Source organism: Aaosphaeria arxii (genome assembly GCF_010015735.1).
Source record: "Aaosphaeria arxii CBS 175.79 unplaced genomic scaffold BU24scaffold_12, whole genome shotgun sequence".
Taxonomy (NCBI): domain Eukaryota; kingdom Fungi; phylum Ascomycota; class Dothideomycetes; order Pleosporales; genus Aaosphaeria; species Aaosphaeria arxii.
Window position 1 is genome coordinate 335,783 of NW_022983485.1, and position 13,685 is coordinate 349,467.

The following is a 13,685-nucleotide window of genomic DNA, read 5'->3' on the forward strand; positions in this document are numbered from 1 at the left end:
GATATTAAAGTAGAGCGTTGCGTCTCTCACACTGCTTGTACATCCAACCTCGTGCCTGCTTTCCACTTCCCCGCCACCATTCCACGCGGTAGCCACCACCACTATTGCCAGCCTTACCTACGACTCTGCCAAGTCTTGTGCACCTCATGAATCCGTTCACAAGTTTGCAGCACCAGTAGCAAATTGATCAACAGCAGGATCAACGCTGCGGTAATTTATGTATCAGAAGTCACTTCCTAGAAGATGAATAGCTAAACAATCAATATTGTTAAACTCTATTTCGAGCGTCTTGTGGCTCCTACCGTACGTACACAAATGGATCAGTTGATTCTCTTATCTCACACCTTCCATAACTGCACTGTATAACTCGGCAAGTAATTACCTTGACACCATTCTAGCCGCTGCTTTAGCCTACCTGTATGATTTGGTCTCCAACTGTTTGCATCGGATCTAGTCTGGAGGAGATAATGCTAAGCAAGCATGGCGCGCGTCTCGAGAGGTCTCGGGACACCGCCAAAGCCCGAGACTTGCCGCTCATATCGCCTCGAAGACATTAAACCAAGAACAGGGCGAATATTGCTGCCTCATTCAGACGAAATAGTAGTTGTCCTTCCGTCAAATCTCATACGTTCCTGGAGTTGATGATCGTAAAGTGCAGATGAGGTCCGTGGCAGTCATTGATTCGATGCTAGATCTTCAAATACAGCCCGCAGGCTGCATGTCGACGAGAAAAAAACCCAGAACAAGAGATTACAAAGTCAGATCACTCGCATCAGTAGTTCCAACTGGCTTCGCGATACGAAGAGATTGACGAGGGGGGGATATCTACGTGCTGCTCATTGACTGGCTGATTAAGATTGATAATGTAACACAGCATTATCACCTTGCGTAACCATAGCAGGCACTACCTATCATATTGTGTTACTGCTTCTACCTTGTAGAAGAGGCTTTTCTTTAGCAGCTGCATCGTGTGTTTTGTTGCGCAGTGTCCACTTTCGTTAAAGATATCACAACAGATCTGTACGCACTCTTCACGTTGCTCCTTAACGTCCACTACCTACCTCTTGCATCAGTATCTATCTAGTGATTATCCTGCACTAGGTCATTGAGAACAAACTGCACGGTAAGAGCTCAGGGCTCCGAACACTTAATTTAACAGAACAATCAGTGACACAAACAATAGATCAACTTAAAACCTTCAATATCTCAAGGAGATGTTCGTAAAGTCATTCCATTCATGTTACAGTCCACCAAACTAACCTTAAAAGCTCCAAAACGTCAAGATGGATCCTGTGGCGTATGTGGAATGGGTCGAACTGCAACACTTGATAAGGGAGCGTTATCCGGACCTACCCTTAGATGAGGCGTACCTCAACGTTCTCCATGACGCGTTCGTCAAGTTGCCCAAAGACTGCATGGAGAGAATGAAACCGATGTTACCACACCTTGTGCAACAGTCGCCTGAAATTTTGGAGTCGATCAGTATTTACGGTGGCCATCCGCTGATGAGGTTCTTCTCCCAGTTGGCTGGTATAACCAGAAACGCAAGATCAAAATCAATAGCAAGCAACACCGACACAAGATCCTCAGTATTGGCTGAGGCTGCTTCTAATTCAGTGCCTGTTAGCGCCGAGGCAGTGTCAGCAAGTGCCAAGCTTGCAGCTGATAACATGAAAGGGGCTACCGATTCAGCAGACTGTGCGGTCCGGCAAGTCTGCGACATCCACGTGATTGGAAAGTCGCTCGTCGATCGGATCGACTATTACAGACGTTGGATGCAAATCGCCTCAGCAATTCAAATTGCTCAGGGGCACAAGGCAATCCAGGCGCTGACCGAAATAAGAGATCATCTTGGTGAGAGCAACAGCATCACCGTATCAGGTAGCGGAGGCCCTGACGGTTTTGCTCAGCATGTCTACGATTTTGTCAAAGAAGGAACTGATAACATCGATGAGGCTGAGGGGAACAAGCATCGTTTCTTTGTGTATAATCCTGACACAGACTGGTACGGAGCATTCCGTCGACTGATTGGGCAAAATCCTCTTCCACCCACGTTTTGTGCCAAGTCAGATAACTTGGATACTTTATGTCAGTACATGCAATGCGTCAGGGCACAATGTGGACAAGGTATTATCTTCCACCTATTAATCCCCACCTGGTACTCCATCTCCATCAAGGAGCCCTTACATTTCCCGGACTGCCTTCAGCCATTTCAGGTGGAAGGAAGGAAGCACAAGGGCAAGCCGTTAGTTGAGTTTAATCTTCCAGCAGCGCATACTGGACTTTTGCACGGTGTTGCGAATATTATCGACCCTAACTGCTCGAACGCAATCGCAGAGGGAGTTTCGGTCGCCGTAACCGGGCCAACAGTGGGCTGGGGTATCAATGGTATTTGTCTTGCTCTTGGAACGGGCTTAGGTGTCGTCACAGGATTGGGGCCATTGATCGCCATTCCGGTCTGGGTCGGAACTGGAATACCGGCTATGAGTTACATAGGACCAGCTATGAAAGATGCTATCTATGATAGTCTTTGTGAAGTAGCACCGAGGATTTTGGGGTCTCATCAACGCTTAGGAATGACTCCATAACTGGTGCTTGATGGAAGTTTGGTGTTCTTAGGTGAAGGCAACATTGGGAAACCGTACGCATCGCGAATCTTTTATGTTCTAACAAGGCTTGACTAAACCATCGCAGGTCTAGAAGCAATCATTTGTAAGCAGGATACAGATGAAGCAGGTACTTCGGGGGTACGCAATCTTGCCATTCCTGCCCTGACCTTGCGCCGGAGGCGATGGGCTGATCATCTGGCACTTCAAGCAAGCGGACTTAGAAGCATGACAGCCTCTCGAGCCCAAGCACGGTACTCGGGATAAGATGATGATATAGTAGGCTGGAAGTTGACGGACTTTTGAAAAGATGTATGAGCTTTCAACGCACCTACTGCTACCCAAAGCGAGGCGGTCGCGTGACGCTCATACTAAATTGTCGTATTGCACGGTAAGCAGAGCTTATTTCTAGAAGATACTTGGAGAAAATAGACTTTATCGCTTAATAATGTTATTCCGAGAGTATCTATTTCTTCATCCTGCTGCTGAGTTTGTTATGTTATGGAGTGTCTGAAGCGTCTCGCTACTCAGGGATGCACGCTAATTTTACCTCCACTCGTATGTGTCGAGCAGCATTTGCCCAAAAGTCTGAACGATTAAATTCACTGACAAAGTCCTTTGAGATCCTCCCTGATATCGGGGTCAGTCATTCCTCGGAGAATCCAGTATTGAACTTGCCTTTCTATTCTGTAGCTCTTGGCCTCCTGTCTTCGCTACGACGTCCTTCCCTCAAGTCAAGCGGCCAGCCGTACCAGCTCTACGCTGTTCTTACTGCGATGGTAGATTGTTTCTCCTTCCCATCCTGGGTCTCTGCTTTCCCGTCCCAGACTCGCCCTTGCGAGAATCTCCTGAACTTAAGTCTATAAGAGGGTCCTCTCGACTCCTTTTCGACCCTCCTCCTTTCACTCCACAATCACAACACCTCGTCCGTCTTCCCACATCTTCTTTTTCCCATTTCCATCTCATCCTCATCTTGTCTATGAACACTTGCCCCTGCACACCATTCTGGATTCTTTGTTAGCTTTCTTTGGAACCTTTGTCACTCACCACTGCTCCGCTCCCCGACCGTTTCGTGTCCTTGTAGTGTTCGATGCAACCACCTGTCAACCCGTCTTCCGCGAATCGGCCTCAGAAATATTATCATCACTGGCCGATTTCGATTCCCATTTGGATCATTTCCCCTTTCTTTTTCAAAGGCAGGTGGAGTGATATCCAAGTTACGACTTCTGAGGCATTTGCCCTGAGCATTTTCCGATGATGAAGACAACGTATTGACCATAAAAGACCCTTTTATAGGTTTCGTTGCCATCCATTCCCTCGGTCCATCTCTGAGTCACACTCATCCTCGATCGATCCGCCCTCTTCATGCCTTTCCCTCGGGGCTCGGACAAACGGTCGGAGAGATGGAAGGACAAGTTAATTGGGTACCAGGAAGTGGTTTAGGCGGAGACAGACTGTTGAAAAATGGAATAGAGCAGACCATAGGGTTATGGATTTTTTTCTTCCCGTCTATTGATTTTCTCTCTACATGACTTGCGCAAGTGATTTGATTTGTTACTTTGAAAACAATTGGCATTGACCCAAGTTTCAACGTCTTGGTGACTCAAGGGCTGAGATAGTGGTTGAGTTGTTGGGAACCAACAGCTAGCGACAAAGAAACGTATGCTCGGGTAGGCCCAGATTAATCGTTTGTTGAACCCCTAAGTAATGAGATATCGTTTTGTCTGGAAGATTGGTTTTGGATTTTGCGCGTAGTAGACACCCATTGTTGACTTGCCAATAATCGAATGTGATGACGATGGACAAGTAGGCTGGCAGAGAAGGCGCCCAAACACTCTAGCACCAACTAAGGTGGCATAGGAGTATTATTCCAGCGCAACTCTGATATAGCGCCATTGTTGTGAGAGGGACTACATATTGAAGAATAATGAGACACCTGTCAAGCATTCATGAGTCTTATCTCTAGAAGTGACGTGGTTCCATGGCTGTCTCAGAATATGGTCGCTCCATGATTTGGTGGTTCTATTGATCACACGGTGGTTTTATTTTTTTTCTTTCGAGATTGATCCGATGTTCAATATATTGCTTCACCCAGTTTGGACAATAGTTGAGGGAGTCAGGATGGTATAGTCATTGCACAATGCGGGCTTGGTCTTTTTTGTACTCTAAATCTCCGCCACCCTCTCATGACTACTGTACTCTCATCCCACAACTACTGCTTCCTCGTCCAACAACTACTACTCTCTTCCAACAACACAAATATCACGACTACAGTATTCGATCATTGTTCCCTTACCTGGAAAAACACATCTCGACGCCTCTTCTTGTAACCATGCGAGTTACAGAACGCAGTTCGCTTATGCGACTTATCCAAGACGTACCACTTTGGAGTTCCCGAATCGGGGACCTTGCAACCCTTCAACAGAATCATTCAGAGTCTTTCCTGGTAGCCCTGGATATTGAGAGATCGAGTCAACCCGCCGAAGCCGAGGGATCTCGAAAGCGTTGCGGAGACATTAGCGAAATTGGAATAGCAGTCCAACGTTTGAACGGTCCAATCACTCAACCATACACGGGCATCAAGCAGCTATATGATGAACGCGGTGCAGACGCATTCACTGTCCGGATCCGAGAAAGAACCAAGTTACCAAAAGAGAAGGCGATTGGAGAGGTTATTGAGAGTAACCCTAACAACGTTGCAACTGCAATCAAGGGCATTCTTTCGAAATATAATGGGGACCGAATACTTGTTGGATTCGACCTTCATCACGAGTTCAAATGGATAGTAGAAGACTGCCCGTCTATTATTCCCTACTTCACAGCGTGGTTAGACGTACAAGAAATGGCGTCTCAGCGATGCAAAGAATTCGAGCCAGCTAAGCTGCCCCCGTCTGTACCTGGACTTTCGAATGTCTTGAAGGCTATGAACATACAAGACGAACGCTGCCACATGCGCACTCATTATGCCGCAAATGATGCATTACGATCTCTGATAGTACTGTGTGGTCTGGCATCTGATCCTTCTCTGCTTTCCGACATGTATTCAAAACCAGACACTGGTAATGTCTCACGGTATTCACAACTCATATGCAGCACTAAAGGCACCTACCACCCATTTATGGCCAGCATTAGTTCTATCGATGGCGAAAAGCTTCCTCCATGGTCACCCAGAGCCGTTTCCCAGCATTTTGCAACGTACTCTGGACTAAAGGCCGTTGGGTTAAATTGGAGGAGGGAAGTAGATAAGATGTTAGGCGTGAGATTCTGGCAGCTGTCATTTCATAATATCGAATCTCTGAATGAGTTCATTGCTGAGGTTAACGGGTCAACCATCGATGGAACTAAGCTTTTGGTCACCCAAGTTCGAAGAGCGCGGAGAGCGGACAGGCAGATGCATAAAGGTTGACATATGAAATGAAGTTATGTGTTCTTCAATCTTTACCTAAGCCATAAGCACCTACTTCATCTAATGACCTTTTGTGCTCCTGAGTAAGCGACTTTTCATTGCCTCTCCCGTGGATCTTTAAGTGAGAAGTATGTGAAAGAATGGGATGTTGTGGCATTGATATACCTCCCAATGTCTTGCTTTCACAGTTTGCTGGAGGCACTAGGTATCAATAGAAAGGTGATTTATGTAGGTAGTTGCTATCTATAGTTATACCGTACACATTCTTGCTTGTAGGTATAGAGTCGGTGTTGGTAAGGCTGATCACATCCTAAAAGTACCACAGGTCTATGATGCGTTTAGGCATCAACCAAAGGTCTATGAGAGAACAAAAAAAAGTCTCGATGGAGAAACGAGAAAATAATGATCGCGATAAGAAATAGATTAATCGATCCTCCGCCTCCGACTCTTCAATATCGCGCGTCTACCACTCCGCCCTACCACCTCGTGAGACTTATTTGATGGCGATATCTATTCTTGAATCATATAGCGGTGTTTTGTGAACCTTTCGTACCTTCTCCAAACGACCACATACATTGTAGTCTCTGTAGCAGGGTCCACGATCGGTATGTATCGTGACTTTTCTTTTGGAGGGGGGGCATTGTGGCGGTGGGTGACCAGGAGTCTGTGGCCGGCGGAGGGAGATCCGACCATACCAAATCAAACCGGTACGCCTTCCAACGCTGCTACGGCCTTGGTAGCTTCATTGCGTATCGGATCCACATCCAGGACACTGGCGATCCCTTTATCGATATTGCTGCACGATAATCGTTGACTCAGTCCGGGTATTGGGGTAAACCTAATTTTTCCTCCGGTTGACGCAAGACAATTAGGTAGCGAGAATCGTCGTCCTGTGCGTGGCCTTCTGACAGGAAGACGTTACTGGAATAGAATACTTCAATATAAAGAGCATGCAACATGTAAGCAGCTAGAAAAAGATATCTAATCTGCTAATATAATTTTTGGCTTTCCACAAAAAGGATAGGTGGTACATGGGTCGGTCAGCCGGGCACTTGAGGCACATCAGTGAGATCCTTACACAACACGTGGAATCATTTTGTGACAACCCAGGACTTCCTTTGTGTCCCAAATTAATATCCGCCTCCTCGAAAGGCTAGAGGATCCCTGTGTTCTATCGTTACTACAATGTAAGTGAGCGTTTGTTGAGGAAGATCATCGGACAATTTCAAGCGGAAGGACGCAGGAGTAACCGGATGCTGGGGAGCACAACATAACATCCCCCCAGCTGATCTCCTTGCCTTTTGATGAAGGGACCCAGAAGGAGACACCAGCGCCGCAGTGGCAGGCTTTGGCCAAATGAGCCATGATCGGATGCACGCTATCGACGCCCCGGGGACCATCTAGATACATGCCAAGCGGGCGCTGTAATTTGCGAGAGCTAGCACTTCCGTCACGATGCAGCTCGAGCGTAGGAGACACCTAATCTTATCGAGAAGAGGCGTGCAAAAATACGGAAAGACGGATGGGTGCGGGGTCCGAAGCCACGAAGAGGAAATTACGAAAATCAGCAAGCCTGCGAGGTGGCGCCCGCGATGCGTACGTACAAACGCTCACATTCGAGTCAGCGAGGTGGATCCCTACGAAGTCTACGTGCGCTTGCTGAGGGGGATGCAGGGGGTGAAGAGCATCACCATCGCAAGAATGTCAAAGGAGGGGCAGACGATCACTGGAGAGTAGTCATTCCTGGGTGCTGCGAGACGCCCTGCGAATGTTTTAGGTGATGAGAAGGTGGATGTCGCTGATGGACGATGATGGACCAGACCAGGATGATGAGAGTTAGGAGAGTCAGGAGAGTAGGAAGAGTAGGAGGAGAGGAAGTAGGGAAGACGATAAGGGATAAATTAAGAGATGGCCCAGGACCCGTACCTGCATCTCACATGTTTGGGAACACGCCACAAGCGTCTAAACTTGGCCTAACCTGTTCCTACCTAGGCCTGAATCGGGACTAGCCCCTTCGTTAGACATCGCCAGCCATCGCCGCAATCGATTTCGTTTATGTTTCGTGTTTCCAACTGGTGACTGGGCAACATCAATGATTGGACTGGACCCGGTTAAGGCTGACTTCGGCCAACAAACATACTTCTGGACTCAATGATTTTGGCTGCCTGAGCGTTAATTATCCCGAGGATCAGTTGCAAGGAACATTGTGCACTGGCAGGGGGGTCCGGCCCTTTACCAGAAATCCACAATACACATTCATCTTTCACTATGCAGGGGTTACTCCCGGCCATTGTGCCTGTCAGCGGGTTCTGAATGACCAGTCAAAACCTCATCATCCCCCCATCGAACTCTGCTCTTGTTCTCTACCCTTCAGCTGGTGCTTTCTCGACCTGAATACCAACCTTTGTCTTTCCTTTCGGCCTTTGCCAAAGTCACTCCTTCACACGTCGCTAGTCGACCCATCCATTCATTTGCAAAAGTTATATTCACGGTCCCAGTGACTCTGTCCGTTCCTGTTCCATACTCAATCACCTTTCACCACACAACACAGCAAATCTTTCGAATCGCTACAAGAAAACCAATCCGACAAAATGAAGACCCAGTCTATGCTCGTTGCTTTAGCCGCTGCGCCTTCAGCCCTCGCCCATACCGTCTTCACCAACTTTTTCATCGACGGAGTCTCCCAGGTACGCTAGTACGGATAAACAAACATGAAGGTTGCGCTAACATAGTCGTAGGGTGATGGAGTCGCCATTCGCATGAACACCAATTTGGTGGAAGCCTCTAACCCCATCGCCAGCTTGGAGAGCAATGACTTGGCTTGCAGTAAGTCTTACCACTTTTTCAAGTGTACAGCACACTCGGAGATCTAACAATACAATTACAGACGTTGGCGGTAGCAAGGGTGTCTCTCGCGTTGCACCTATCCAGGACGGATCCACTTTGACATTTGAGATTCGTGCCTGGCCCGATGATGCTTCCAAGGAGCGCCTCGACCGTGGCCACAAGGGCCCATGTGCTGTTTACCTGAAGAAGGTAGACTCCGCAATCAACGACCAAGGTACGTGTAGTATGATTCAAGATTTTCCAAGATGGCCTTCTAACTATAGGAACAGGCCACGGTGATGGTTGGTTCAAGATTTTCGATCACGGATATGACAAGGATGCGGATGCCTGGTGTACCGACAAGATCATCGACAACGACGGAAAACTTTCAGTCGTTCTTCCCAAGGGTCTCGAGAGTGGATACTACTTGGCCCGACCTGAGATTCTCGCTCTTCACAAGGCTCTCGAAAACGATCCTCAGTTCTACACGGGCTGTGCTCAGCTCTTCCTCGAGGGCGGCGGTAACCTTGGTCCCGCAGAGACCGTCAGCATTCCCGGATACGTCAAGTATGGACAGGAGAGCACCAACTGGAACATCTACTATGGCACCAAGCCCGAGGACTACCCACTCCCAGGACCTCAGATCGCCAAGCTTGTGTCAAAGTCTGCATCTGCAAATGCTGGCGAGACTAGTCAGACCGAGGGTCTCAAGCCCGCTGGATGCATCGTCGAGAACGCCAACTGGTGTGGAAAGGAAGTCCCCGACTACTCTGACGAGAAGGGCTGCTGGGCATCTACCGAGAACTGCTGGGACCAGGCCGATGTCTGCTTCAAGTCTGCTGGTCCTACTGGCCACAAGGGCTGCACGACCATGCAGGAGAAGTGCCAGGCCCAGAGCGACCTCTGCAAATCCGGAGACTTCAACGGCCCTAAGAACAAGGGCAAGGTCCTCACCCCCAAGCCCGCCGCCGTCGACGTTGGTGAGCTTCTGGCGACTGAGGGTGGCGGTGCTCCCGTCGTCGACACCCCTAAGACAGAGGCCACCCAGCCCAAGCCTACTTCTGCTGCTGCTCCCGCTAAGACTTCAGCTTTCGAAACTGTCGCGGCACCTTCGAAGACCCCGGTTGCCGATGTTGAGAAGCCTGTGCCTGAGGCTGAGTACCCGACCGTCACCTCGAAGCCCACTGTCAAGGTCCCTGCCTCTGAGGCCGGCCCCGCCCCCACTGCTCCAGTTTGCCCTGAGGGATACAAGTGTGTCACCGTTTACGAGACTGTCGTCAAGACGGAGGTCGTGTACTCTACTGTCTACAACGACTACCGGAGGAGGAGCGTCCAGAACAGGCGTCGCGTTTGAGCTTGATTAGAGCTGGAACAAGGAAAAAACTACAGGGAAATTTCAATTCTGCAATGGCGTAACTGGATGTTAGCATTGCGAGTCCATGGACTCATTTACTCACAGATTCTTCCATCCCGAATGGGCACTTTGGCATTGGAATATGCATTATGAAAACAACAATTTCACATTTTGATGTCGCGCACATTTTGCTTTGGTCATTGTGACACTATGCGACAAATGAAAATATACTTTATGATGATTCAATCAAAGATCTCTTTACCAATCAAATGAAGTTCGATGTAATTGTGCGAGTTCCACATTGACTCTTCTGTTGATCTGTTTGACAGTCCCCACCATGCTCCCACAACTGACTCGTATCGATAGGAATATGTACGGCCGATGCATTCCTTCACCTAGCCCGTAAATCATCACCCGTTAATTAGCTGTTGCAACTTTCCGTCGTATGTAAATCTCGTGTTTGATGACAAACAAGGATTGTTTAGTTCTCCCGCAATTAGCCTCTACCAAACCTTGAAAGCGATCACCTGCACAGCATCTTGCGGATCACACGTGACGTCGCGAATCGAACTCGCACGTCCAACGTCTCTCGCCCACTCACTCAGCTGAAGCTGGACTCTTTCCCCGCTACACCACCACAGCAACTCAACACAGGCAATAGAGGATACGGGACCGTATGAAGTGCACTCTGTCACTGATGAGGGCAGTATCCAAACACTTCGAAGACGAAGGGTTACAGCCCAACGAGCACCCGTGGCACCCATGAGTCCGACTACCAGATCGTCGGCAGCTAAAGCTGAATTGCTCGCCGCGACCAATGACTATCCTTCCGGGCCATCGCTCTGCAACCTTCCAACTGAGATACGCCTGGAGATATTTAATCACCTTCTGAATGTCAGCCATGTCCCATCGTCGTATGGATACACGGGCCCCGCACGAGTTTCAACCCGCACCCTTGCGAGACCAAAACCAACAACCGTCAGACATGGAATGGTCTTCGTGTCCAAAACCCTAGGCGCAGAGTACCGCCAGGCGTACTACGAGCGAACGCGCTTCTTCCTCCGGATCGACAGCCAAAACTGCTTCACAGCCGTGCCCGCGCTCATCAACAGTAGCAGCAGCAGCGGCGGCACGACGTCCCCCACCGCGGTCGCACAACCATCCGGGCCGGGCGCTCACGAGCCACAGCAGCAGCCGCAGCAGCAGCAGCAGTACCAAGACGGGGTACCGAACTTCTGGAACGCGCCGCTCGCCCTGCTGTCAAGTCTCAGACACTGCACGCTGTACATCGAGCTGGGCGACATCGCATCGTCGCCGCGGTCGAGCCACTCGCTCTCGCAGGTCGTGCGCTCCCACCGCGACATCTTCGAGGCGCGCCGCGTGCGCGAGGAAATGAAGACGTTCTCGTCGTTCGACGACCTGAAGGCCGGGGACGCCGAGTTCGACTCCACGCTCATGGCCGCCGTGCAGAGGCTCCTGGACCAGATGGCGCAGCTTAGGAGCATCCAGCTCGTCTGGGAGACGTCGGTGCCCGTGCGGGCGAGGTTCACGACGGCGTGTGCGACGAATTGGATGTGGGTGAGCCTTGGGCAGCCGTTCGTCGAGGGGCTGCGGAGGAGAGCCAATCTCAGGGGATTGCAGGTCAAGTTGGGGGACTCGTTTGGCGACACGGTGTATGTTGCGCAAAGAGGGAAGGAGGGGAAGTGGGAGGGAGGGTTGAAGGATGATCATAGGAGGTAGACAGGTTGGTAGTACGGTGGTGGATCCGGAGGTAGAATTTCCTTGCTTGGGTTTCATGTTTGAGGGAGAGATATTGGTGGGAGATCTGTTACAAGTGGAAAAAAGGAGTTTTGTTTCTTGGGAATGGTTTGATATGATACCGCAAGCATGGTACAGCAGAATGCAGTGACGAATTTCTTCATGTTTCATGATTTGTTCAGTTTGCCAACAGGGAGGGCATATACTTTTCTTCTTCTTGGAATTGAGATCTAAAGTGGATACATGGTCGAACATACAACAAAATGGGCCAGAACAGCAGTACCTCTAGCTTACTACTGTGCCTTTAGCACCTCAACACTTCCGTCCTGCATACCGAAGTATACTGCGACAGGCTTCTGTCCACCAATGATGACCTTAACATTGTTGCTGCCACCCTTAGCTGCCGATGCCTCCGCCTCGACACCGTTAAGACCGGAGAAAATGCCGACCTCTAGCACGCCGGTGAGTTCCTTGATAGCCTGGCTGAGGTTGTTAACCTCCCATGATCCATCACTACCGTCGCCCTTGCCCTTTCCGGCCTTGACATCGTCAGATGTGAGGAGCGTTGGGAAAGGCGCGTCAACGATGAAAAAGTCCTGATCGGTCTTAAGGGGTCCGGACTTCTCGAGGAGGGTGGTTCGGAGCTTGGGCTCTGAGGATCCGAGAGAGCGGAGGGATTGGAGCACAGTGGGCACGGCAATGGGTGCGACCTCGATGGGGATGGTGGGCCAGTTCGTCAGGAGACGATTCTGCTTCTTGCGGTAGTCTGGTAAGGCTCTGTATTAGTATGCTATGTTTGACAAGAATTGATACTGCTGTGTTTACCTGCTACGCAAACGAACTTCCTGGCGCGCTCAGCGACCAACTTCTCCTGGAACAGGCAGGCGCCGCCACCCTTTATGCAGTTGAGCTGGTCGTCGACCTCGTCTGCGCCATCAAAGGCAATGTCTAACCTGACGTTGTCTGGTAGACTGTCGAATGCAATCGGGGTGAGGCCTGCCTTTACAATGACTTGTCTTGATTGGTATCCGGTAGGGACGAAGAGGATGTTGGGGTTCGTGCTCTTCTCTTTTATAGCCTCGACGACGTAGACGATGGTGGTTCCTGAGCCGATACCGACGTGGGTTGCAGCAGGGTCGAAGTTCTCCTCGACGGCCTGGATGGCAGCGGCGCGTTTGGCGGATTCGATGGTTGACTCTGCCATTGCGGTTGAATGTCTTCGAGGTCCAATTGGGTGAGGGCTGGTCCGCGAGGATGATATACGGCTCAGTTGACGGAGAGCGGATTCCGAGGATGTGATGCGTGTGTTGGAGGAGGACGAGAGGACGTTCGCAACTGGATTCAATTGGGATTTAAGGTGCAGACACTGGGGCTTTTGATGACGGAAAGAGCTAATATGCTTAGTGATGCTATGTAGCTTGCGCCGTGGGGTATTGTATAATAGGCGCATCAACTGTCTTGGGAGAGAGTACTGGAAGTAGTTGAGAAAAGATTACAGGAACACTAGTCACGGTCAATGTTCAATGATGACGGAATGTGAGACGAATCGGAATTGTGATCCCGTATGAGGAAGTATGTAACTGATGTAAGTCGTAAAACGCTCCGACCTTCCAGAGTCAGTGATGGATGAATGAGGGGCTGGAGGGGACCCCGTCCGATTCTTCGGAGGGAGGATGGACCAATCGCGTGCAACTTGTACCCCGCCATGTCCGCTCCAGCGCGTGGGTGTATAACA

General features: G+C 49.8%; 5 protein-coding genes across 5 annotated transcripts; 4 read left to right on the forward strand and 1 right to left on the reverse strand.

Moving 5' to 3' along the window:
- Positions 1–1,214: 1,214 nt before the first annotated feature.
- Positions 1,215–2,893, forward strand: BU24DRAFT_427945 (uncharacterized protein). Its single transcript, XM_033529356.1, has one exon. The coding sequence runs from the start codon at positions 1,284–1,286 to the stop codon at positions 2,586–2,588; it is 1,305 nt and encodes a 434-aa protein (XP_033378252.1). The 5' UTR covers positions 1,215–1,283; the 3' UTR covers positions 2,589–2,893.
- A 1,509-nt stretch (positions 2,894–4,402) lies between these two features.
- On the forward strand, positions 4,403–6,362 carry BU24DRAFT_427949 (uncharacterized protein). Its single transcript, XM_033529357.1, has one exon. It carries the CDS (start codon positions 4,747–4,749, stop codon positions 6,010–6,012), a length of 1,266 nt encoding a protein of 421 aa, XP_033378253.1. The 5' UTR covers positions 4,403–4,746; the 3' UTR covers positions 6,013–6,362.
- A 2,256-nt stretch (positions 6,363–8,618) lies between these two features.
- On the forward strand, positions 8,619–10,192 carry BU24DRAFT_357241 (lytic polysaccharide monooxygenase; the record flags this gene model as incomplete). Its single annotated transcript, XM_033523939.1, has 4 exons — positions 8,619–8,699; positions 8,751–8,838; positions 8,900–9,079; positions 9,129–10,192. The coding sequence occupies 4 exons, from the start codon at positions 8,619–8,621 to the stop codon at positions 10,190–10,192; spliced, it is 1,413 nt and encodes a 470-aa protein (XP_033378254.1).
- Positions 10,193–10,636: 444 nt separating this feature from the next.
- On the forward strand, positions 10,637–12,286 carry BU24DRAFT_427952 (uncharacterized protein). The gene has a single exon (XM_033529358.1). The coding sequence runs from the start codon at positions 10,955–10,957 to the stop codon at positions 11,930–11,932; it is 978 nt and encodes a 325-aa protein (XP_033378255.1). The 5' UTR covers positions 10,637–10,954; the 3' UTR covers positions 11,933–12,286.
- BU24DRAFT_66993 (ribose-5-phosphate isomerase) lies at positions 12,088–13,263 on the reverse strand. Its single transcript, XM_033534519.1, has 2 exons — positions 12,776–13,263; positions 12,088–12,716 (listed from the first exon to the last, which is right to left on the reverse strand). Exons 1-2 carry the CDS (start codon positions 13,152–13,154, stop codon positions 12,244–12,246), a joined length of 852 nt encoding a protein of 283 aa, XP_033378256.1. The 5' UTR covers positions 13,155–13,263; the 3' UTR covers positions 12,088–12,243.
- Between the last annotated feature and the right edge of the window lie 422 nt (positions 13,264–13,685).

Excerpts from the sequence above, each read along its gene's own strand:
- BU24DRAFT_427952 (XM_033529358.1), top strand. The coding sequence starts at position 10,955 with ATGAGTCCGACTACCAGATCGTCGGCAGCTAAAGCTGAATTGCTCGCC.
- BU24DRAFT_66993 (XM_033534519.1), bottom strand. The coding sequence starts at position 13,154 with ATGGCAGAGTCAACCATCGAATCCGCCAAACGCGCCGCTGCCATCCAG. Across the intron at positions 12,717-12,775 it reads GAAGTTCGTTTGCGTAGCAG|ACTACCGCAAGAAGCAGAAT; the intron begins GTAAACACAGCA and ends GAGCCTTACCAG.
- BU24DRAFT_427945 (XM_033529356.1), top strand. The coding sequence starts at position 1,284 with ATGGATCCTGTGGCGTATGTGGAATGGGTCGAACTGCAACACTTGATA.
- BU24DRAFT_427949 (XM_033529357.1), top strand. The coding sequence starts at position 4,747 with ATGCGGGCTTGGTCTTTTTTGTACTCTAAATCTCCGCCACCCTCTCAT.